This window comes from Anthonomus grandis, chromosome 1, assembly GCF_022605725.1.
Source record: "Anthonomus grandis grandis chromosome 1, icAntGran1.3, whole genome shotgun sequence".
NCBI classification, from domain to species: domain Eukaryota; kingdom Metazoa; phylum Arthropoda; class Insecta; order Coleoptera; family Curculionidae; genus Anthonomus; species Anthonomus grandis.
Window position 1 is genome coordinate 262631 of NC_065546.1, and position 27472 is coordinate 290102.

Sequence of the window (27472 nt, forward strand, 5' to 3'; positions counted from 1 at the left end):
ATAAACAAGCACCACCCGAGTTAGTCGTGATAGGAAAAGACTTTTCTTAGGTTGCGAAAGCTTATCTCAGATAAGGCGAGAATTTACGTTGCTGCTACTACCACGATATTCACAGCATTAATTCCAATTGTTATTTTTTAAACGATACCACAGACGAGACACAAAGTAATTAAATTCTAGGTTAGGATTCGATAAAAAAGCATAGATGTCTTTGTATAGCGACATCCTTAATTTGTCGATATTGTTATTATAAAAAAACATAATTCGTACTTTTACCACAGATGTAAATAGCTTCGCACTTTTTCCGCGGAGCTATTTACATCTGTGCTTTTATCAATGCGGTGTGGTAAACCCTAAGATTTACTGTTTGTGCCCGGTAGAAGTCCGAGATGAAAACAAAATAACTAGTTTTTGGGCTTTTACTACTTGCTTTTGGTAAATTCTAGGTGTAGCGCGCTAGTCCTAGGTTTTACCTAACTTCGGGCATTTACAGTAACATCAACATTCCTCTTAATAAAAATCTTACGATCATTAAATAGTACCTAATAAAACGACGAATATATGTCCTAAAAGAATACGAACTTAAAAAGGAGAAAACCTCTTTTCCTTCATTTCCTGTGTGATGCCATATCATTAAAGGATGTTTAAAAACCATAAAATAGCTTTGTTTTTGTACCATTTTGCCGCAACTGGAAAATCATTTAGTGAAAGTCCATTGTTAGTTTTGTATTAAATTGGGTCTAGGATACTGCAGGTTATGTTATGTCTCTTGAAAGAAGCGCTGATGGGTTTAAAGTAGTACTGTTATAACAATTGTCATCAATTTACTTTAATGACCCCGTTAAAACTATAGGTAGATTTAAATCAGTCATTCAAATTCTATTAAGACCTTAATTATCTTAGCTGCTTCATCAAATATTTGGGTAAAACCAAATTAAATATTTTTAAACACCTTATAGCAATTTAATTCTGATTACGGCGCTGGGTGGGTCCCGACTGACGCTTCTAAAGCTCGATGAGATGCTATTTCCGCCCCTATGTAAATTTCTACAAGGACACCATGCACTGGAACGGTCAATATAAGTATGAGTACACTCGGAGTTTAATTACTTTTTTCCGCGAAAAGCATGTTTAAAGGAGGTGTATAGTATGCCTCGATAGAACAAGACGGTAACGATTAGACCGTAAAAAAGCATAATAATCATACAATAGAAGCAAAGTCATATGTATATTTTAACTTGTTGATCATATAAGTATTCCATTTAGAACATACATGAGAACTACATATGAAAAATGTGTTTTTAACTTCTTATTTAAGTCACCCAGAAACAATGTGCCTAATGGGTGAATCACCATTTTACCTGATACAATTTGGAGGCCACACCTAATGAAGTAATTTATATTTTTATATGATGGCCTTGATTATCGCTGTAGGACGCTAAATTATCTGGTATTGTTTATTTACCACTTTAAAATGACGCTAAGATCACTTTATTAAGTTCAAGCAATTTCGTAAGGATTATAATACTTACGTGAAAACGCAATTATTAAGTCGTTACTCCCAAATGATGGCACTAATAATGAGGAAGAAGGGGCTGTAACAAGGTTATTCGTATAATAACTTTACGTTTTTAACGGTTTTACCATGTAAATTTAATAATTTTATAGGAAATATCTTTTAGGATGAATATGGTTGTATCTGCTCAGTTGAAAATTTATTTTATAACCGTTCTTACGACAACTAGATACTTTGAGATATCTAAAGCTAAGTGGGATATGAGTATTTATTCTCGTTATTTTTTAAACATCACTTAATTCCTATATTACCCTCTGTATTTTCTGAAAGAAGCGTTTTTTTATATAGTTTGCACAATTAGGTACAAAAATCATAATTTTTCTCAAACAAAAATCTACATAATGAATAAATGCTCATACAATACCTCATTTCTATTTTAATGAAGTTTAAGTCTGGCGCAAGTCTAGGCTAAAGCTGCACAACTGACATAAACACTATAATAATATTTTAGATATATCTATTAGCTAAACTTAAATAAGAACTATAAATTTTACTTAAATTACTTTACTTTATTAGTTCATTTATTATTTTATTACACAGAAAATATATTAAAATTATTAATTATTAAATAAGAAATGTCTTGTACTCTAAGTAAGATAACATTCCGGTATTGCCTGAAGATTGCAATGGTATTCAGCGGCATAGTTAACTTTTTTACATTTCTAATATTAACATTGTAAATGGTATTTAGAAATACTAAACGCTCTTTTATTGAATTGGGAGAAGACGGATTATTTAGCATCCAAGGTCCTTATTTAACTGTGTAATATGATCAAATTTGCGCAAATCACAGATAGACCTCAAGCAAGCATTCTGCACCTTATTTATGCGATTCTTGCTCTCCAAATCCAAAGAAAAACTATAAACGTAGTCACAGTATATAAAATTAGATAACACAAAAGTTTCAGATAAGCTTTTTTTAAGGGATTTACTTAATATGTGCCTCTTAGTTTATAAAATCTTAGCTGAATATTGATGACAACACCCAAGTTTTTAGTACTGTCGATAAATGTTAATTTCGAATTATTTATAAATATATTTAAATTATTAACAATTTTTTTTGTTACCAAAAACCATAGCATTAGATTTTTCCAGATTAAGCTTTAAATTGTGATCCTCAGAAAATTGACATAAAAGTTTAAGATCTTCATTAATGCATAATTCCGTTTCTTTCTTATCAAAGCACATGAAGATCTGCGTGTCATCAGCAAAAGCCTGAATCTAAAAAAAGTTCAATGATTTTAGTAAATCTAAAGGATAAATAAGGAACATTAAGGGGCCCAAAATTGAGTCCTGGGCAACGCCATGCCAGATGCTATAGCTGCTCTATGAGAAAAAACTATTATTACAGCATAGTAGTAGTAGTAGTAGTAGTAGTATTTATTAATAATAATATACATACAATGCATTATTACAAGTCAAGTCACTTACTTACAAATAAAGATAAAAGATAAAATACAAATTAACAAGTTTTGCCCAAAAGCATGATAAAATATAACATCTAATCACAATATTTGCACTAAACCTAAAACACTTAACATACATTCTTATTAAGACAATATTAACATATAAGATTAAAATTAAAATTGGGATGAGAAGTACTCCTCAAATGAGTAGAATGCACCCCTCAAAAGATGCATTTTTATTTGTTTTTTAAACTGCGAAAGGCTAAGAGATTTAATGTTTGTTGGAAGACAATTATAAAATTTTGGTGCAAAGTATCTGGTTCCATTTCTTGATCTCTCAAGCCGGCTAAACTCAGGCACTAGCTCATTACAATTCCTAGTTTCATAATTATGAAAATGTAGGTGGGTTCTATAGTGATCCAGATTTTGGTGAACACGCAACAGGCACTGCATAATGTACAGGGACGGCAAAGTTAATATTTTAAGCTTCCGAAAAGATTCCCTACAGTCATCTCGGTAACCCTGACCAGTCACAATACGAATACACTTTCTCTGCAGCCCAAATACTTTATCTATATGGCAGGAATGACCCCATGTCAGTATGGCATAAGTTAGCTGTGAGTGAAAACTACTATGATATGCTGTAAGTAAGACCTGCAAGGAAGTAATTCCCGCTAGATTTCTAAAGAGGAATAACAGACTGGACAGTTTGACTATATGTTGTTCCCAAGTCAATCCTGGATCAAGGTGAACACCAAGAAACTTAGCCTCATCTGAACAGCTTCCAAAAGCAGGATGCTCAGTCAATGTATTGTGCCGCAAAGTAAAATTAAGTGTTTGTGACTTTGAACTATTGAGAGAAAGACGATTTGCCAAGAACCATTGAAAGAGGTTATTCTCCGGGGTCTGGAGATCTAAATTAAGGATATTTGAAGGGTGATAACTTTGATAGTAAGTTGTGTCGTCAGCAAACAGAACAGTGCTAACAGAGCCCCCCTGTGAAAAGGCCAGATCATTTATGTAGATAAGAAATAGTATGGGTCCCAAGACAGACCCCTGTGGAACTCCATATTTCAAAGGCTTAATATCAGACTTATTCTGATTAAAGACAACAAACTGAACTCTATTCGACAGGTATGACTCAAACATCTTAATTGCTTCCCGGTGAAAATTGTAGGCTTCCAGTTTTTTTAGAAGAATGCTATGTGTCATACAGTCAAAAGCCTTTGTGAGATCCAGGAACGAGGCCAAGGTATCAAGAAACCTTTCAAATCCTTCCAGGATATTACTTGTAAAATGGTCTATAGCTAAAGTTGTTGTCCTGTTTTTCCTGAAGCCAAATTGAGTTACTGCAAAGAGCTGATTTGACTCAAAATAGTCATTAATCTGGTTTTTTAAGATTCGTTCATGCACTTTAGACAGAATAGGTAAGAGGGAGATGGGACGATCACTATTATAGTCATCAGCAGATCCTTTACCTTTAAAAAGAGGTACAACTTTTGCAGTTTTAAATGCTGTTGAGTGGTTGATTAATTTAGTTAAGGGAATGATAATTTCATTTTTTATAGCTTTGATAATTTTTGTGTTCATTCCATCAGAGTCTTTACTGTGGCTGTTTTCTAATTCATCAATGGCTTGCATGACCTCATTAAAAAACAGCCACAGTAAAGACTCTGATGGAATGAATACAAAAATTATCAAAGCTATAAAAAATGAAATGATCATTCCCTTAACTAAATAAACTCACTGGCATTTTTCCAGCAGCATTTAAAACTGTAAAAGTTGTACCTCTTTTTAAAGGTAAAGGATCTGCTGATGACTATAATAGTTATCGTCCCATCTCCCTCTTACCTATTCTGTCTAAAGTGCATGAACGAATCTTAAAAAACCAGATTAATGACTATTTTGAGTCAAATCAGCTCTTTGCAGTAACTCAATTTGGCTTCAGGAAAAACAGGACAACAACTTTAGCTATAGACCATTTTACAAGTTAGCGATTGGAATCTGTTGGATAGATAATATTTTATAAACATACAAGATTCGTTGTAAAATCCATAATATTGCAATTTGGCCACCAACAGATCGTGATTTACAGTGTCTGCAGAGATCTCCTTAAATATGCGGAGACTCCTTGTGTAGGTCGCTGGTTGTATCATGAAATTTCTTCTGATAATAATGCTGCTGTTGGTTTTTAATGTCTGTAATGCCAAGATATTCACATACACTAATTGTGGATTGCTTTGTTACAACCTAATATTACACTCAAAGATAAAAATGATGCAGGGAAATCGGCAAAGCCGCCTGATGATATTGCTTGATGATTGAATTCTAGGGTTGAGCAAAATTTCACTACCTGTGAATCATTCACTGTGAATAAAAAATCACATTCACGACTTAATGACAACTTGCAAATAAACTGTGAAATGTCAAAATGTGAATGAGAACGGCGTTCACATAAAGACCAACGAATGCGCGTTGAAATTAACCGAAAGAAGTAATTCATTCATCAGCGATTGGCCGTCGTTAAACAGACTATCTCACTCCCATCGTCTATCCGTCTCTCTAGTTTGTGGGGAAAAACGAGAGAAGAATTAGTTTTTATAAATTACATTTATTGTACATGTATTATATTTTATATTGTCATGCTTATTTAGTTTTTTTACTGAATTTTTATTATGATAGAATATCTTTATCTATTTCTGAGGAACGTCGAATATTAAAGATGTTTGTTTTTATCATTATTTTAAATTTTTAAAGATAATTATTTCTTATTACGACATCGTGATATTAGCTTTAAAAATGTCTATGAAAATATAGATTTTTCCAAATGTGACAACAATGAATCATTGTTGTCATTGTCAATGATATTGTCTCCAATTTTTATTTATTTTTAATATTTGTACCCTAAATATACCCTTAATATTTGTATTTGGGTAGGAACTATTCTTAACACAATAAACACGGAATAGTAATACTTTTCTTATTATTATGCGAATTCACTGCCATGATATTAAACTACACGATAAGCAAACTCGCCAACCGGCGCTCAATCGTGAATTCACGTTCACAGGTTATATTCACAGTGAATAGAAAATCGCGTTACAGTTATACCTGTGAATTCAAATTCACGACTTAGCTCAAGCCTATTGAATTCTAAAGAAGTAATGACATATGACATGACCAGTGACATTCGACATAAATGGCAATTCATCAGCGGTGTTGCCGCTCCTCTCTTCAATTTAATACCTAATATGACGTCACGAATGTAACTGCGCAATAAGACATTAAATCTAATTTAAACATAAAATAGGATAAGTCTAAACAGTGTCAAATGCTTTCTAAAAGTTTAACAACACTAAAGTCAGTATGGCATTAAAGATTTTTACTTTTTCCGATTTTGATAATTTCATTTTTTATTATTCAGTGAATTACAAATTATGTTTTTCTTATACGAGGGTGGGAAAAAAATGGCCGGCCTAGTAATAGAAATGATAGAAATTTACGTTATTTTTTGCTAATATTTTTTTGTACGATATCTCCTTGAATTGAGAGCATTGGAACAAGAAGCATCAGTTTACCTGAGCCAACAAATGCTTACGTGATAAAAAAAAATCAAAGGAAGGCGTGGTCATAACGTACAAGCACTTTCGAAGAATCACGTTTAGGATGTCCCCAATAAAGTCACAACTCTCCAACCATTGAAAATAGTAATAAAATGATGATGGAGGACCACATATTAAAGATAAGTCAGATGGCTGAGATTACTATGATGTCAACTAAACGTGCACGTAATATTTTACATACATTTGCTAATCAAGAAGCTCTGTGCTAGATGGGTCGATTAAAAATTGACCTGGAAAACTATTTCGGTCGATGAAACTTGAATTAACAACTACGCTCCTGGCGGAATATTAGTCTAAATAATTTATTGGACCAGGGTTGGTTTGCTCTAAAAAAAGGTAAAAATAAAATTATCGGCGAACAGGGTTATGGCGACGGTGTTTTCGGATGCGAAAGGAGTTACTTTTATTGATTTATATCTGCAGAGTGGTATAACCATCACTGATCAATACCTCGCAAAGTTATTGCAACGTTTAAAGAATAAAGGTAACAGATGTAACACTATAGGCCTTTATTAAAATCGATAAAAAACCTTATTCTTTTCCCTCTCACCAGGTTGATAAATCTATGCTTCTGTGGGAGCACTTTTTAAATTAGACAACAAAGAAGACACCACCAACCCATGTCAATCTTACCAATCTTTGCTTTGGAATATGTCAAATTGGAATAATGTATTGACTACTGTTAACCCACTGCATAGTTTTCATCAAATAGTATTAAACAACTTTAACACTGCTTTTCCTGTTGTCAATATTAAGAAACGAAATAGAAAACCTTGGTATACTAAGGGTTTACGAGTATCTGAGAAAAATATGCGCTCCCTTTTTTACATTAAAAAATACGCTATGAACAATGCAACATTTTTAAATTACTATAATAAATACCGCAAGATTTACATACACTCAATAAAAATGGCTAAGTGGACCTACTTTCAAAGAAGGATAAATAATTCTTCCAATAGAGCAAAAGAGTCTTGGAACATTTTAAATGAGTTAAGGGGCAAAAATAATTTCTTGATTATTCTAAGTACCTTAGATTCCAATATCCTCAATTCCTTCTACTGTGATATTGCTAGTAACTTTTCAGCCAATATCTCACAAAAAATAGATCCCAGGAGCTATCTCAGCAATGTGGTAGTAGCAGAATCTTTCTTTTTTGCCCCCACAAGTGTGGAAGAGCTTATACAGTTAATAGTTAAGACTAAGAGTTCATCAGGTTGGGATGGGCTTTCTCTTAGAATATTTTCTGCTTTACCTCTTGTTGCTCTGCAACTCTTGGCCGAGTCAATTAACTTTTCATTTATGTCTGGAGTTTTCCCAGAGTGCTTAAAAAGAGCAATGATTATTCCTCTTTACAAGGGTGGCGATCGCGACTGTCCTTCTAACTTTAGACCTATAGCGTTATTGCCTACTTTAGCCAAGATAGTGGAACGGTTCGTTAAGGTGAGGATAGTCTCATTTTGAATAGGTTTAGGCTATTGAGTCTTCAGCAGTTTGGCTTTCGTGAGTCTGTGAGCACAAATGATGCTATCTTTAGCTTTCTAGAGCATCTGTACAACCGACTGAATGTTGGTGAAGTTGCAGCAACGGTATTCTGTGACTTGTCCAAGGCATTTGACTGCGTGAGTCACAGAGTGCTGCTGATGAAACTGGAGCTCTATGGTTTCAGAGGAACTGCCCTTGAGTGGTTTCGTTCCTACTTATCAAATCGTGTCCAGGCTGTTAAATTTAATGGTTATATCTCTAAGGAACTTAACATAAATGTAGGTGTTCCGCAAGGATCAGTACTTGGTTCTTTACTTTTTCTCATTTATGTGCACGATCTGCCACAACTGCAGGTAACTGGCAAATTTACATTGTTTGCCGATGATACCACCATCATCTGGCACGACTCTGGTGTTTCTCAAAAGGAGGCCAATATACGTGCAGATTTGTTAAAAATAAAAAACTGGTGTGATGTAAATTTTTTGACATTTAATGTTTCTAAAACAAATATCCTTAATTTTAAATGTAATACAAATGATATATGTTTAAATAATGAAGCCATCACCATGCCACTGTTCAGTAAGTTTTTGGGTCTTTCCATAGACAAGTTCCTTAAATTTGAAAACCATATTGTGAATCTATGTAGAAAAGGTCATCAGGCTGCTATGCCCTAAGGGTTATTGCTACCAATCTTAATTTCTCCATCGCCAGATCTGCATACTTCGCGATTATCGAGTCGCACCTTCGATATGGAATTTGCTTTTGGGGTTCATGTTCAAATTCACTTTTTAATTCAGTGTCTGTACTCCAGAAAAGGGCCATTAGATATCTATGTGGGGCCAAGCCTCGTGACTCATGTCGCCCGCTTTTTGTAAGTCATAATATTTTAACCCTGTGTTGTATTTTTATTTTGGAAACAGTTTACTTAGTTTTTAGAAAATATAAACAGGAACTCCACTTAGGAAACCACTATAATACGCGACAAAATTATTTGTTGAGGCAGCCCATCCCTCATTTTGAACTTGTCCGTAGCTCTATCATATATAGAGGTAAAAAGCTGTATTATAAACTTCCTGCAGAAGATCAATTCTACGCAGGGTTATTGTAACGTTTTAAGAAGGAAATTAAAAATAAACAACCCCATTTGGCGAAGAAAAAATCCAGATTCACCATGATGATGCACCTGCCCATTTATCTGTCGTTGCAATATCTGAAATAAAATAAATTAAATAAAATTCGTAAGGTTTCCCCAATCTCGATATTTTCTAACCTAATGTCTTTAAAATAAAAAAAAAAACTGTAGAGCAACAAAACGCGACGGAGGAAGCTTTGAAAGACATGATGAATGGAAGTATAAAACTACTATTATTGCATTAGAGCACCTTCATAAAAAATGTATTAATCTTGATGTAGATCATAAAGTAATTAAAAGTATTAATATTCATTTCTCTATGATGTAGATTATGTTGAAAAATAAAACTGAAAAAAATTAAAAAGATGTTTTTCTTTATCAGGCTGGAAAATGTTTACGCCACCCTTGTATTACATACGAAAAATATTATTTTTTGATCTTTCACTAATATTTCTAAAACTGAAATGGACATATGAAAGTATAAACTTTGAACTTTCTTACCGATGATCACTGAAGAACTGAAATATTGAGGAAAGACTAATCAGAAGACTTGTTCACCTAATATTTTCTATTCATTTAATAAAAACCAAATTACATAACATAATTTTGTTTAATATATTTGTCACTTAACTGTTCAAACTCACGCTAAAAACCTACATTTGGACATACATGGTCAGGACAACTAAAGAAGCCATTTATTCACACTTGATATATTATAATTTATTCATGTCGAGATATTATAGCTAGACGTAGATGATTTATCGAGCATGACCAAAAAAAAGTAGTGCCTCACTCAACACTGTTTAAAATGATTAGCCAATGGAATGCTGACAAACAGATAACGGAAGAATATTGAGATGCATCAGCTCGAAGAGTCGAGAGACCAAGTGGGTCATAAGAACCGAAGAAGACACGCCGCGAGCAAGGCAGGTCTTTTGGTTGGTAAAAAATGGTGTTTTTAGGTTGTTTGGGTATTTAACTGCTTGTTTTTTGGATACACATGCACAGAGAGAGAGAGATAATATGTGATAATTATAACTGAAAGGACTAAAACTATTTTTGTTATATGGTAGTTATTGAGTATGATCATTTGGCAAACTGTCTATTATATTATGTGATGTTATACAGTGAGGACGCGCAGGTTGGCACAAATTCATTTAAAATTCAAGGGTGTGTTCGAAAAAAAAAACATTCGGACACGTCGATTTTTATTTTTTGTCGCGATTTTTTTGATGAATAATTCCTGTTTTCAGGCCGAAGTTTGCGATCTGTCCCCTATGTGACTGGGAAAAAAAACACCTTCTAAGGACGGCGTGGGTACCCGGGTACCTACTATGTATTTTATATAAAGCCGTGGCTTTTTCTGTGAATTTCTACCCTTAACTATAAACATGCACATCTGTGTGGGATCTCTGGCGCCTCGGACTGTTTATGTTTTTGCACAAGATCAGTTAATATTCGTCAGTAACGCGTTGTACCTAATTGAGTAGAGTTTGAATTACGTTAAATCTAAAGTATTTTTTATACGTTAAAATATGATAAATGTCCTAGTCGAAGCGATAGTGCAAGAGGAGGATGGTAGAAGACAAGGTAAAACTTTTTACATAATAGGTAACATGCCAAAGTTAATACAGAGTACAAAAGGAGGTAAATTAAATAATAATAGGAATATTATAATAGGTTGACCTATTCGGAATTAGAAGAAGCCTAAATGATGAAGAAGAAGAGCCATGTATTGCTTCTGATGAAGAGGAGTATATTCCACAACTGTCAGATGGAGAGGGCGAGGATTTTGATGTTGAAAACGATCCTGTTGTAGAGCTAGAAGATTCGGAGTCTAATGATGATGTTGACGTTTATCCAGATTTAACTTCACAATTCCATCGGACTAGTAAAGATGGCACTCAGTGGAATGACTCACCTACTCCACAACGACAAACGGTAGGTCGAAATATTTTGCGTGAAAAAAATGGTGCACCAGCCTTAAGTCGTTTATATACGCCCAAAGACATTTTCAAAACTATTATATCCCCAGAAATGTGTACCCTGATTCTAAAATATAGCAATGAAAAAGGGAATAGAGTTACGGAGGAATATAACCAAAGGTAATTGGCAATAACTAAGCCGCCGAAAACATTTTCTCCAAGAGTATTTATTTCATTTAGTGATGTAGAACTAGATGCATTTTGCGAAATTCTAATTACTGCTGGTTTACATAGGTTCAATAAAGAACATATTTCTGAAATGTGGAAGATGGATTCGCTCCCTTTGTTTCGTGCAGCTATGCCTCGTGATCGCTTTAAAATATTTCTAAGATTTATTCGGTTTGATGACCAGAATACGCGTATAGAACGTGCAAAGACAGATAAAGCAACTCCAAATCGAGATATCTGGATTATGCTGAATTGAAATTTGGCAAAAAATTAACGGCGAACAGAGTGTATTACAGTAGATGAACAATTATTTCCAAAGTTTTTTTGGGCTTGTGATGCGATAAATTCTTATCCTCTAAAGGGTCAGCTATATACCGGAAAACCACCAGGTGGTGAACATCAGGCAAATATTGGTGAGAGAACAGTATTGGACTTAGTTGCACATTATATAGAGATCAAGAAGAAATATCACAACAGACAATTTTTTTATAAGTTTGCAACTTGCTCGTACTTTAAATTCATGGAATATGACTTTAGTAGGAACAGTTAAAAAAAATAAAATGTTTTTACCTTCCAATATGCAAGCACAAAAAGATAGAGCCATAAATTCAACCATTTTTGCATTCAACAAAGATGTTATTTTGTGCTGTTATGTTGCAAATACAACAAAGCAGTGATTTTTTTATCAACTATGCACACAACAGGCGAAGTAGATAATACATCTATTGCAAAGCCTGAAATTAACAGATATTATAACAAAACTAAAGGCGGTGTTGACACTATGGACCAAATGCTATGTGAATATACTGTCAAACGTAGAACAAATCGCTGGCCATTAGCATTTTTTTTCAACATAATTGACGTTGCTAGTTTAGCTTCTTATTGTATATACAAGGAACCTAATCCTTCTTTCAAAGCTACTGATCAACGTCGGCGATTTTTAAAAGATCTTGGTAATGAGCTGTGTTTGTCAAGTATCCAAATAAGATCCCAAATTCCAAAACTTGTTGGTAATCATTTTACTCGTCAGGCTATAGAAATGGTACTTCACCGACGAATGCCTGTTCTTTTAGATAATGCAGTTAGAGAACAAGCAGTTTGTGAACGAGATGCATCTGGACGTGTAAAGGTGGTTGGTAGTTGTCAAATATGCCGAGAGCGAACCTATAAACAGAGAAAAACTCGTAAAGCCTGTAAATCGTGCTCCAAACCAGTTTGTAATGAGCATTCAGTGGCTCAAACTATTTGTCAAAACTGTAATTCATAAGTAATGTTTTTTAGTGTTTTTAAGTGTTTGTTTGCTATGTTGCGTTAATTTGTACCTCACTGTAATTTTCTATGACTTCTTATTACTGTATCTATAATAAAACATATAAATTTAACTCTTAAAAATTTTATTAGTATTATAAACATAGTATAGGTACCCGGGTAACCATCCAGTCAACTATGGGTGAAAATTTTTTACACCTTATTTACATTGAAAATAAAAAAAAACAATAATTTCAAATTTTTACAATAACTTGGAAAAACCAAATTAAGAAATGTCACAAAAGTACAAGCTTCATCGAAGGTGAGTTAAAAAAATATTCATATCTGAAAACCGAAAAGGTACCCGGGTACCTTTCCAGTCACATAAGGGTTAACAATAAGTACTCGGAGAGGCCTATTACATGTTCGGTAATAGAGTAAGTCCGGGATAGTTGGCTCACTTTTTTAAAAAATTACATAAAATGAAAACCCAAAAGTTAATCAAACCAAAGAAAAGAGATTTAACATAAGCATTTATTCCAGTTAACGCCAAAAGTAACATTTAAAGAAAAACTAAAAAATCTAACTCTACAAACAGTTTTAAAAAAATTAGTTGAATGGGCCAACTCTCCCAATTTTTCCACATATTATAGGTCACAGAAATTCAAATATTTAGAGCAGCTTTCATGGTACCACTTTGTGCAGTGAATACATTGAATCCAGTCATCAGTTTTAATTGTGAGTTTGTATATCTAGCCACATCCAAGGCATTCTGTAGAATCGTCTTCTTGTGAGCAATCCTCAGATTCGGAAACATTCGTCGTCTGATGTGTCAGTATCTGTGGATGAGTCGTCTTTATTTAATTTAAGTTTTTTCGCTTTTGGATTTTGGGTGGTTAGGTTTAATTTATTTTTCCCTTTTATGTTTTTAGTTTGTTCCTTTACACATGAATCATTTGACCCATCATCATTATTTTTTTGTTTTTGCTTGTTTATAATCGTCGTATTTTTTTTTTAATTTCTTTTTTCTTTTCTTTGTCCTTCTTACGCGCGTTAGCCAATTTTTGTTTTTGAATATTTTCCGGAGATGTTAGGACGCAAGCTACCTGTTTTGATCTTTTTCGTGCATTTTCAATATTAGTATGTGCTTGGAACAGGCGAAAATTTGTTTAACAGTGTTCCGGGTGTGTCCTGATTTTGATCTTCATCACGTTCCAATGGTATGTTATTTAAGCCTGCCGTTGATGTGGATGGTATTGCTTGTTCTTGTTTTGGAATTTGATTTTCATCATTATTAGCTCTATTTGCATCATTATTATTAGGTTGCCGTATTATCTAAAAATATTTATTTATAAATAAATAAAAATACGTTTGTTAGAGAGACCCAAATTTATCATTGCCTCTTCAGGTCCGAAATATGCGTACTCTGGTATGGCTGAAGGATTAAAGGGACAAACACCTGTTGACCTAAAAGCAGAAACAGCATTCAACTGTCGCAGCTTTTAACCACACCTTAGATAGCAGTTGGCCAAATTGTAACCGGTTAATTTTCCTAGTTGGATTTGTTCTAATAAATGTGTTGCAATCAGTATTAAAGAAAGCTTTAAGGCTATTAAAAAAACATCTATCTAAAGGTTGGAGAAACTGTGTGGTATGACTAGGCAGGCAAAGAGGAATAACACCATGTTCATCAGCGTATTCAAGCATCTCTGATGAGCTGCAATGACTAGCCTGCCCATCCAGTAAAAGTAGAACTTTTCCTTGCGGTTTACGTGGTATAAATTGATTTTTTAGCCAAGCAAACATTATATCAGTGTTAATGTAAGCTGATTTTTCATTCATATAAACAGTGGAGCCAGAGGGTATTCCATCTTTAAACTCAGCTTTTTTATTATTCCCCTTGTGCATTACAACATGATATTACTGTTATGGTTTCTCCCTTCTCTGAAGCAGTAATTGCAGCAACATTTTTTGAGCCTTTTGTAGCAATAACATAACCAGGTTTATTATTTAATTGTAAGCTCGTTTCGTCCATATTAAATATGTGACCAGCTTTGTGCATTATTTCTCCTTCGATTAATGTGGTTTCAAGTAAATTAAAATACACAGAAACATCTGTCTTATTCATTCCCTTACAACGAGCCTGTGACACCCCTGCAGCTTTTCTAACACTTAGGTCGGGGTTTCGTTTTAAAAACATAGTAAACCAATCATACCCAGCCAGTTTTTTCTCTCTATTAAATGTGTGTTTAATTTTCAACTGCTCTGCCAACTTAAATGCCATTGCTCTGAAGCATTCACGAGTTGGTGCAGATCCATGTTTCTGTAATTTCTGGATATGTAGCTTATTTTTTTCTCATTTTCGATACCAAGAACACAAGGTGGACCAAGAGCTCGTTTCTGGAAATCATTGTTTTTGAAGCGCCTGCGAAATGTTGGTGGTGGAATGTTGTTAAAATTACGGCATGCCTCTCTGATACCCATAACACCATTTCTGACAGCTTCTACAGCATTGACTAAATCTTCTGCAGTCCAGTTTCCTCTTTGCACTGAACCTTTTCTAATGCAGTCGGTCGGCATGACTTTAAAAAATACATTTATATACTTTGGATGTCTAAATTGTATACTTAAATGCCAATTTTAGATTTGGATTTTTGTAAGGATTAAATGAAAAAATTAATTTTGTTTTCCGGGATAGATGGCCCATGGGCCAACTAACCCCATTTAGTAGTTGGGCCATCTATCCCAAAAGTCAGTGTGTGAGATGGCCCACTAAATATTTCCTAAGATTTATTAAATTTTAGAGGTACGGGTGCATTAACATAACCTCAAAAATGCACAAACCCAAAAGGAGTAACAAAATCTTAAAGAAAAACAAAATTTTTGGAAAAAAACTATACATTTAAGGTTAAATATTTCTAATGCTTGTAAAATATTTTTTTTAGCAAAACTTACTTTAAAGTGTAGAAAAAAACCGCAAACCTGGATCACGATATATACAGCACGTTGAATAGGATGTGTCTAAAGCTACAGTGCCGTAAATCAAATATATTTATGAAATATTAGAAAGAGCCATCTCACCCGGAATTACCCTAAGCAAAATTGAAAAAAAGTTTAGGGATTTTGGTCATGTTAGAGACAAATATGACCTGGACCGTCTCACGCTTCCAGAAAACAGACATTTAGATATTTTGCTCGATTTACAAGAAAATCAACATAAATCAACTGGACAAGTTGTTGCAGTCGGTTAGTAAATCATGTGTTATAAAATATTTAAAAACATTCAGGAGCTTATTTAAAAAACGATCACATCCGTAGAATAGAGTTTTACGAAATAAAGATGAATAAATGTAATGCAAACCCACAATTTTAAGTAAGACTGTTTTTTTCGACAAGGCCAGTTTTTTTTAATGATTCTGTAAATAGGCAAAATTTTCCTTATTGGGCACCAGAAAATCTACACTGGAGTATGGAAACACACACAACTTTCCAAGAAGTTAAACGTATGGGCAGGAATTGTGGGCACGTCAATTTGTGGTGCCTGTTTTATTGAGGGCGCACTTATCTCTGAAAAATATTTAGAGTCGCTTCAAAAACAGATAGTACCTAGTGTTAGAAATAAACCACAATGTTTAATGAAAGTCCTCAATATTTATTACACTCTAAATACACTACATGAACATAAGTTGTTAACAATAATAACAATAACATTAAAATAATACCAAAAGTAGAATATGCAATTATTATTATTCTATTAACTCGAGCGGCTTACAACACGAGCGTGCAAGATTCGTCACCATAGTGCCAAATCCACACGACCGATCGCGGCTCACCTCATCGGATTCTTTACAAAAATAGTTTTAGTCATCGGAACGTTTTATAAAAGATAATATTATTAGGCCTAATTTAAATTATTCTTAACACTAGTTTAATTGCACTTTATCCAAATGATCAAAAACCCATTTATACCGGCAGATTCGATATGGTTCCAACAGTACAAGATTACCTTACCAACATTTTCCCAAATAGATAAATTGAAAGGGGGAGTTTTGTTGAATGGCCAGCATGATCGCCAGATTTAACCCCATTGGATTTTTATCTAGGGGGTTATCTAAAATATAGAGTTTATTTTGATAAACCTGAAAGTTTAGAAGAATTGAAAAAATAGAATTAGAGCCGAAATATAACAAATCCGGCCTCAAACAATAAGTAAAGTATTACAAAAATGTGAATATCCACTTGGCTGCTGTCAGGAAGTTAATAGTCAACAATTTAACATTTATTTTAATTTTTTTTTGTTTTTTATAAACTGTTCAAAAAATTTATGTTTATTTATAAAAAAATTAATCACAAATTTCTTAATAATATTGTTATAATATTTATTAATCGAAGACCAATTTGCATTGTAAAGAATTTAATTTAGACATTTTTTGCAGCCAACTTCCGAACGTTTAAAAATAACCTAAATATTGTAGGTTTACATAAAAATAATTAATAAAAAGTAACTATTTTTATTGATTTTTGTAATACCAAAATAATTTTTTCTGAGTTTGTTCCGTTTGTATTCGAAATATGTAATAAGTAAATATTCTTACTGCCCATACCTTTAAAATTGAAAAAATCATTAAAGGTAAAAGGTGAAATTTCCAATTTATGAAGTTATTCAGTCGTGAAATTTTAAATTGACATATCCAAACCCTCGCTTCCCCTTATTTTCGTATAATCAAATTTCCGAAAAAGTTTAACCCTTGTATGGGGGAAAAGTATCTTACGTTGTATATAGGTATATTTTTTCCGACATACATTCTTTGGGTTACTTATGATGATACATAGTAATGTGTTAAGATTTGTATATATTCTGATATGCTATTATTTAGTAGCAAAAATGTCGCGGATAATACCGTAACTTTTTATTTATATTACATCTGATATAAGTAAAAGTTAATAAAAGTTGTTGAGTAAATTGTTACATTTCTACTTGCATGAATTTTTTCTATAATTTTTTATTTGGTTGCAATGGAAGCCGACTTAATTTTTTTTAATGGAACATACTGCACATGAGATAATAACAACTAAAAAAAAATAAAAATTACCATGATTTAGATTTTGCACTTTTCTCATTAAAAGTATGAATTTTTTTATGGAGGGATATTTTCGTTAAAAAAAAGTCTGTTCTGTCAATTTTTGTACAATTTTATTTATAACTTATAACAAAATAAATTCCTAGAACATTAAACAACTTAACTCTATTTGGCATACACCGAAATAATAAGTAAAACAAAAAATAGCCTACTAATCAAACAACTTAACACCAGAATAATAAACAAGTGAAACATTATCCGTGGATCAGATATCCTGACGACAAGTAAATCCCTCATCTTACCGTATTTTCATTACTAGATAAGATATTATATTATATTATAGAAGTACATACCTAATAAGCCCGTTAGATTTTTTTTATGGGGCCATTTAAAAACTAAAATTTATGCTAGTCAGCCAACATCACTAGACCATTTGCGACAAAGAATAATTGATGAATGTCGTCAAATCACCCCAGAAATTTGGGTCCGTTAAGTTGGCCCCCCCCTCCAGTTAATATTTTTTAGCCAAACTGCTAGCACAGCAAGGTTATAGCTAGCACAACGTAGCACAACCACTGGTTGAGTTAGGACGCCTTTAGAAATCTTACAATCGGGGGCTGGTGTTAGGTTGCCTCCCCCCTCCTCCACAGTTAAGATTTTTCAACCAAACCGCTAGCACAGTAAGATTATAGCTAGCACAACCTTACTTTTAATAACACTTAAAATTTAAAATACCCTTTCACCAGTCGCTTCTGTATGGGGAAAGGTGACAATTATTATTGCTTTAAACAAAACTAATAATCTATGAAATTCAGAATGATTTTTAAATTTCTCTATATGTACGATAACTTCCTCAATAATATTAAATTCTTTTACTAAAATTCTTATACAGTTTATTTGATATTTTTGTCCGTATAATGTACTAAATTTTGCTTTTCGTACTGAATTCAATATAATTTTTGTATTGAAACTGCAATCCTGGCACAGAAATGCGGAATGTATTTGCGGTTGGTAGCACCGCCTTACGTGTTTGGGGACTTCCCGATTCATAAAAATACAAAACATCAGTGCAACATCACTTTCCTTGTTTTTAGAAAACTGGAGAACCCGCATCTTTCATTATTCTAAGTGCTTCATAGTGGTTTCGTTTTTTACTTAATTACTCGTAGAGATGATCAGTAGCAGGTAAGTAATTTATAGCTGATAATGTAGGTATAAAATTATCTGTCAGGATGATTTTTCGTTTTTTGGAGAAAACCTATTTCATTATTCGCGTTACGGTAAACGCAACATTAGTTTATGGTACGTTGTAAGAGTAAAGAACATATAGGGTGTATAATATACAGGTGCACTGGGATCCATCAACAGATAAGTATCCGTGATCTATAGGAAGGAATTGCAAATTTAGAAATATAGGTGAGCACCAATGTCGGTGGTAGTAATTGAGGTAAAACAGTTTCAGTTATGCGACGTTGCCGTTTCTTCAAAAAATTATCAAGGTTGATTATTTTTTATGAGACACCCCGTTTTTTTTCTCTTTTTTAAAACTTCCATTGATTCTCGACAGAATGTACGTAACGTAACGACGTAATGTACATATTTTGATAAAAGTTTAAACGGTTTTTGACTTATTGACGTTCGAACAGACCTTTCAAAAACTTGGATGCCTATAAAATTGAAACGGTTCAAGTTGGAGGGAAACTAATAAAAAAGGGAAAGAGTTGTCAAAAAAATAAAAAGTGGCGCCTCTGGAGCATAAAATATTCGAGCAAAAATTTTGTTTAACACTTGTGATCACGTGAGCCTTCCAGAAAATATTCTCTGCGTTCACGCAGAGGGTACTATTTTCAATACCATTACAAAAACCTTTAGTGATATTTATATGATTACTTGTATACATCCGTGCCAATCCTGCCAATATAATTCAATTGAAAGAATTCACTATATTTCAGTCAAAGTAAACAATATAAATAATTTATCTGAAAATGTCGCTTCTTTTTTAAAATTTGAAATGAAACGCTCACACAGGTCATGTGTCGAATGTTCAGTCGGTTTGATAACAAAACAGATTATCCTACATAATTTTTTTTTTTAATTATTGAACCAGTAAATATTCCCTCGTTAAGCTTAGAATTAGAAATATCACTTGATTCAGTTCTCAAATATATATTAGTTTGTGAGACAAGATTTATCTTTCGTGGCATTTGCGCATATCAAGGGGGACCTGATCCAAATCACTTGGGACATTTTGTTGCATACGGATACAGACATAATAACAAATGGATCATGTACAACGATTTTTTACAAAAACCCAAAACTGTATCACCTACGCAAAGAGTAAAATGTATTTTATTTTTTTACTCAATTTAATTTTTTTCAAATTCCAAATCATTTCAAAGTGGCCTAAACTGTGAAATTTTTCGTAACTATTTTCGTTTCTATTAACGGCATTTTTTGTTCTCGAAAAATTATGACATAAAAAGTATAATATTAAATATGTATAAGTATTATTCATTTTTTGTATTTCTTTTAGTTTCCAAGTTTTGGTAGTAATAATTAAAGAAAATTGCAACTATAAAATGTAAGTTATTAGCAATTGTGATTAATAATGTAGCTACAGGATACCTTTCACATTAATTAATTAAACTTTGGAGAGAACAGCATAAACTTATAGGTTTATAAAGATATTTTTTAGATACGTTATACGTTGCCTAAAACTGTATTACTTTTAAACTCAACTAAATTCAGGTGTTATCCCAGAAATTAAAACTGCACACTAAGCAGAAAGAAAAAATACTTTTTAAAAAACTTTCAACACCCTGTATGTTAAGCAAGTGGCTTTTTTTCCGGCCCTTCTGTATACTATATAAAAATAAGTATTTAGACATTATACATAATTCCTCCGAAAACATTACCCGCTTACAGGAATCACCCTTTATGTCCATGTAAAGTCAGAAAAAAATAAAAAGGAATTTTCAAATTTTCTCTTAATGCATCTCATTACATCGATTTTGAGTAGCTACGTATCTCTATTTTTGGTGAGTTACAATTTATACTTTTATTGATTTTTTTATATTTTACTTCTTCTCTTCTCTATGTTATTCTTTTAGAATCTCTGATGATGAGCATTTTTATGCTGAAAACATGTCGGGTATAACTTCTACATCTTAAATTCTTTATACCAATTTTAACTATAAGTAGAGAGAGAGACGTGAGAAGAGTAAGAGTGTTTTCATTTACCCTTAAATAATTTCGTATCTCTTATAATTCGTTTCCGAAAACTAATGGTCAGCCTCGAATTGACACACTGTATAATCACTGATATAAGGGGAAATTTAAAAATTTACCAAACAAGGTAAAACATACTCGAGTTTAAAATTCGCAAAAATCATAAGGTGTAATGTGTCCTTCAAAATATACCCCTCCCCTTTCCCTGAGACGATTATAAGATACATGTGGGTGTGCTAGCTCAACCAGTGCTTGTGCTAGGGTGTGCTAGCGGTTCAGTGTTGCCAGATGATTGGGTGAGAATTATGGTACATTCTGGCCAAAATTATGGAATTTTGTACAAAATTATGGTACAATCGTACAATTCTGTCAGTACACAACCTTTTCCTATGTATGACGTCACGTCACAGTCGTGCCGTCGCCAAACTTATAAAATGTGTTACATTTTGTTGATGTAACACATTTTATACATAATGGATTATGAATTTAATCAAATTTCCTATTCTGATCATTTCTTTTAATTAAAAGAACGATTTCTAGTAGAAATAAAATACTTTTTTAACAACGATAGTAATTTATTGAAAAATGAACAAAACATTGCACTCAAAATCTAAATTAAAAATAGATAAACATTAACACAAATACATATACATATTTGTATATTGTAATATTTGTATTTGTAATTTTAACCAACCCTGAAACGACTTATCTAATTCCCAATCCTTTCGATAGCTTTGGGGTCTATTTGCTCGTCTATTTTTATTTCCAAACTTAACTTGTTTTAAGTTTGGTTCACTATTTTCATCTTCGGATTCAGAATCAGAAATATTTATATGTTTTTGTTTTAAGCCGGAGTTGGAGGTCATAATCTTATAACAATTATTGAAGCTTTATTCCTTAGTTCTATTTCACCCCCAACACCAAAAAGCAAACAAAAATAATAACAAAACAACTTAACCTCAAATAATAAAAATAAATGACGGACTGTTGACGTTGACGTTTAGAAGGGTTGTGTCTTAATGTAGTTTTGTGTTTAATAGGATTTTTCATTTCATTTTACATTTCGCATTTTACTGCGAAATTGTTATATCATATTAATATAAAAAATAATCATAGAAATTTATAAAACCCCAAAAAAAAACAAAATTATGGTACAACTATGGTACATTTCTGATTACGGTACAAATTATGGAGCAAGCAAAAAATGTTGCAAAATTATGGTACAATTCCATAATTATGGTACGTCTGGCAACACTATAGCGGTTTGCTTGAAAAATATTAACTGGGGGGGGCTGGCGTTGAGTGGCCCCCCCTCCCCGATTTCATGAGACCATGGGGCAACTTAACGGACCCCAGAAATGTTGCAAAATGTACGGGAAAGGTTTGAACAAAACCTGTATTATTGTATGGAAATCGAAGGCCAACATTTTGAACATTTACTTAATTGATTTTATCTTTAAGCCCTTTATTTAAAAATTATACTTTTTAACTTTTTTTTGTAACTTTTATTAGCCCCTGTATCGACTAGGCAAATAGTAACGATTTAAAACTTTAGGGTTATAATCCACATAAAAATACCTTCAAAATAAGGTATCACTCGACGCCCCGTTCCATTTAAAATTTCGGGGGCCCTTGTCACCCCCGCTAGGGCTTTGCCCTCAGGGGGGCGAAACTAGCAAAAAAATGGTTCCCCCTTGAATCAAAAATTGACGGGTCCGAGGATTTTTTCGCAAATGTTCTGAGGGACCCAAAATAGGCTCTGTTTCGTTTTCATATGGCCACCCTGTATAGTCAGTCAGAGGTAGCTCCGAGGGTGTTGTTTTTTTTTGCAAACTATATGATATATGATTTTTGTCAATAAGAAAATGTTGCGTAGGTAATTGAAAAATGCAGTAAAAACCCAAAAAATTAACAAAACAAAATATATCTTTCCCCCATTTTCAACATGATTATCAGTGAATCTCTTTCATTTTAATTTATTTTAATTATCTTGTTAGTGTTCACTCTGTACACAAATAATAAGCTTAAAGGTTTAGTATACCACTTTTGGCATGTAAAATTACATAATAAAAAAAAACAATTTCACTTAAATTGTTCTTGGAAAAAACAATGAGTTGTTTGTTACGCTTAAACAGCTTGTGGGAGTCGTATAATCCATTTATATAATATCTATCTGTATGGCATGTGTCGCGTAGTAGTATCATATACCTACTTTATAAACAGGGAACTAGTAGGACTTCACACCTGCTTTGAGATCTATGATAATTAACAACTGTAATAATTAACATTTTTCTAAAATAGGAATTTAAAGCATGAATAAAAGTAACTGTAGGAATGTAATACTGATAACAACTGTCTCGGCTATCAACATTATACCGTCTGGGTATTTTATATCTTAGGGTACCTATTATTATCAAGTCAATTTAAATGGTTTAGTAGTACTAAAAAGTACCTTTCTCTGAATTCGAGTCAATTAAGATATAAACTTCATAAGGACTCATTTAAAATTAAATGTTTACATCTCATGCTTAAAAATTACGTTCTTTTACGTACGTAAAATTACGCAAGTAAGGAAATATTATAGGGAGAGGCAAGGAAATAAGGCAAATCTCAACATTCATTATGTAAAAGAAAAAAAATATTAACAGCAAGAAGCGATACTTTAAATGCACTTAAGAATATAACTTATAGAACTAAACTAAATCAAACTAAGTATTCAACTAATCAATAAAGTAAAATTATGGTGACGACAAGAACAGAACAAATAGTATATATTATATGTAGTTTGTAGAAAAAAAAGGTCAAAGAGGTAACCTACCACAGATATACTATCCACAGCCGCTTTATTATAAGATTAAATGTGTGTCATGTCAAACATTTAAACCACGCTTAAGTTAACACCACGCCAACAAGCTGTTTATTAGTTTTCAATTACCTTTCTGTTTTCGTTTAATTTTAAACATCTGTTAAGAAATACGCGTTTAAAATCAATTTGGCGCCAAATAAAAGGCGGAAACGGAAATTGGTACATTTTTCTATATATATTTGCGCCAATTTGCAAGTCCCGCCCTTAGGCAATAACATCCGGTATTTAAATTGGTAAAAATGTGGCAAGATATTTTTCTTATCAATCCAATTATTATAGTACTATCTTATTGTTAGAATTATTCGTACAGAATGATTTTATAATAAACAAATTTGAATGTATTTGACTCTATTTTAATGTAGAACATAATAATATAATTAATATATGAGTATTACATACATGCAACATATTTATTTAATATAATATATAATATTCATATAAATTTAATAATTAATAATTAATAAAGTTGTAATAAACATATACATCAAAGAGAGGGGTAGGAATTATTTTCTTATACAACAACCTGTATTCAAGGACATAAATTAACAAATATGTATTTTCTTTCTCTTTCAGGTGATGATGAACATCAAAATCCAATAATCTTCAAGTTTCCTAATCAGTTTTCTTTTTCCTCCACAACCATTAAGAAAAATGTTGCTTACTTACCCACCTAAGCTACCGCTAAAGCACAACCGAAAACCCAAACAAATCAGACGATTACTAATAAAATTTAAGTGAAACTCTGCCTCGCAGTGCCATCTATGAACGGTTACAATCACTACATTTCCAGTAACGATGAATGCGGGCCAAACAGATCCCGCGAGGCGACATCGACGGCGTCGCCATCTCGCGGCATCATGACCGATTGGGAAGGAATGTGGCTGCGGGCGCTCGCGCGTCCCCCGCACTCTAGATCGCTGCAAGACTTACAAGTGATTTATTACGGGCTTAGCGGGTTGGAGGCGCTGCAGTCGCTTAGGGATTCGAATTTACGCGCCCTTTGTAAAGTGGTGCGGTATGAGAGGCATTTGGCCAACGACGTCTTGTATTAGTAAGTAATAATAACTTTTACTTTTTCAAAACATCCTTTACGGATCTTTTATTTTATTGTAAACGTCTCCGTTTTTCTTTTAGCACCGGCGAACTGTCGACATGTTGGTACATCCTGTTAAGCGGCTCTGTATTCATCGATGGTTCCATGTTTCTTCCTCGAACAAGGTAACAATCTATAATTATCCAAAAGTCTCAAGCTAATAATTTCCTTTATTGATTGATCTAATTTAATTCTTTGCCAAGATGGCTAAGAACTCCAACCATTTCGAAGTTGGAACTATCCAAATTCGAATCTATTACTCCAAAGAATAAAAATTAATTATTATTCTATTTTATTATTATATACTCATTATAGTGATATACATTTAAGATCAAAGGGACATATTCCGGTGTTTTTTTTATTTTTCTGATACGTCGTTTAGCATTATGTCACTTGAGCGTTTTTTGCAATAACAAATTTCTGTACAGGTTACCTCAAGTAGAAACTATGGCGTCAACATTATTTTTTTTTAATGGAACACCCTGTGTTTCATGACATTTTACAATTGTTTGAATACTTTTAGCATAGCTATGTCTAAAGTCAGTGGTTTGCCAAATTTGACATAATAGACTAATTAAACATATACATACCACATTAAAAAATAAAATGAAATGCAAATGTGCAATTGGAAGTTATTTACCGATTTCATGCATTTTTGAAGTCGGTAAATAACTTCGAGTTTGACATTTTCATTCACTTACAGATCGACAGCTGAATTCTTTGCTTTAAACCATCAAAATAATTTGATCTATTCGCGTAAACTTTGGACTTCAATGAGTTCCATAAGAAAAATCTAATGGGGGTTATATCTGGTGACCTTGGTGGCCACTCAATCGATATCTTGTTCGTCCAATCCAACTGTTGCATCAAGAAGTTAAGGGGGGTTTACACGATGCCAGTGACTTGAACAAGTTACTAAAATCCAGCACTGGATTTTAGTACTTGCTTTGTGTAAACAAATATTCCAATACTAAATTCCAGTACTGATTTAAGTAACGATTCCAGTACAGTGAATAGAAAGCATTTCTATTTACTGAAGCAAGTGGTTACCCCCACTCCCACTATCCTCTTAACTAAACCTGTGTAGACACGATGATTCCAGCGTTCGATTTTAGTAAATAAATCAGTACGTAGTTTTAGTAATTGTTTTAAAGTGTAGGTGTTATTATTATTCAAAATGTGCGCAAAATGGACTGAAGATACCACAGTAAAGTTTGTAGAATTATATAGAGAGGAAGAGTGCCTTTGGAATACACAGTTGGTAATCTATAGAAATAAACAAGCCCGTGAGTCGGCTATAAAAAGAATTGTGGAAACAATGGAAATCGAGAATTTTGGCCCAATAGATGTAAAAAACAAAATAAAAACTCTAAGGTCGACGTATGTACAAGAGGTAGCAAAAATTAAGAAATCGCAAAGCTCTGAGGCCGGAGCCGATGAAATATATAAACCAAAAATGAAGTGGTTTTCAGTTATGCATATGTTTTTACAAACAATGGATAAGAGAAGGGTAACATGCAGTAATTTGGTAAGTAAGAAGCTACTATATATTTTTTATTATATGTACCTATATTAGTAATTGAATACAAAATATATTAAAATGAAATTAAAAAATCATTGGTTCCTGCCATGAAACGGCCCCTGTAGTCATAAAATAGTGTTTATATTTATCCCTTAAATTTCTTGCAAATTTTGAAGAATGATTACTTCCTATACGTGAAACTGATGGCAAACCAGCTACTTCTGACCTCCAACTACCAAGAATAATTCTACCTTGATCGATATCTTCTTCGTCAACGGATCCCTTTGACAAATATTCATTTACAGTAGTGCATCTAAGCCAGTTATGTAGGGCACAACATGTTCTGACTATTTTATCCACTGATGATAGTCCACAAGCTATGGGTTTCTCAAAAACTCGAAATCTAGACACTAAAATACCAAAACCATTTTCCACAATTCTTCTTGCACGAGACAATCTATAATTGAAGATTTTTTCATCAACAGTAAGTGCATTCTTTGAATATGGTTTAAGTAAATAATGCTTTAACGGAAAAGCGTCGTCTCCAACAAGAAATCCACCATCCGGTAATATATTGTTTTCTAAAGCAGCAAAAATAGAACACTGCGCAAAAACTCCTCCATCTGAGGCTCTTCCATTGTAGCCAACATCAATGTATATAAAATTGTAATTTCCGTCTACAATTGCCATCAAAATAACACTGTTTTGTCCCTTATAGTTGAAAAAGTTACTGCCACAATTCTCAGGAGCTCGAATAAGTATGTGTTTTCCATCAATGGCACCATAACATCCTGGAAAATTCCATCTATGGTTGAAATCACTTTCGATAGCTTTCCATTCTTTGTTACTTTTTGGTACCTAAAATAAAAAATACTAAATAATTTCTTATTATGCCAAATGTGTGAACATGAGATATTTTCTAGGCTTTAGAAACATATAATGGATCGAATACATTACAAGTAGAAGATGAAGTTGAAGAGGCAACACAGGAAGAAGTACCATTAGCAGCAGAGATAATAAAAGCGAATGTTAGTGGAGCTATTAATGAACCTACTCCAAAAC

General features: G+C 33.0%; 1 protein-coding gene across 4 annotated transcripts in view; it reads left to right on the forward strand.

Moving 5' to 3' along the window:
- The window catches only part of LOC126745984 (rap guanine nucleotide exchange factor 2), a 244093-nt gene that overhangs the window by 19196 nt on the left and 197425 nt on the right, over positions 1-27472 (forward strand). For all 4 annotated transcript variants that reach the window (XM_050454241.1, XM_050454320.1, XM_050454099.1 and 1 more), the window contains exons 2-3: positions 24369-24846; positions 24930-25013. In XM_050454241.1, coding sequence (XP_050310198.1) covers positions 24557-24846; positions 24930-25013 — 374 coding nt within the window. In that variant the 5' untranslated portion in view covers positions 24369-24556. The remainder of the gene's footprint in view (positions 1-24368; positions 24847-24929; positions 25014-27472) is intronic.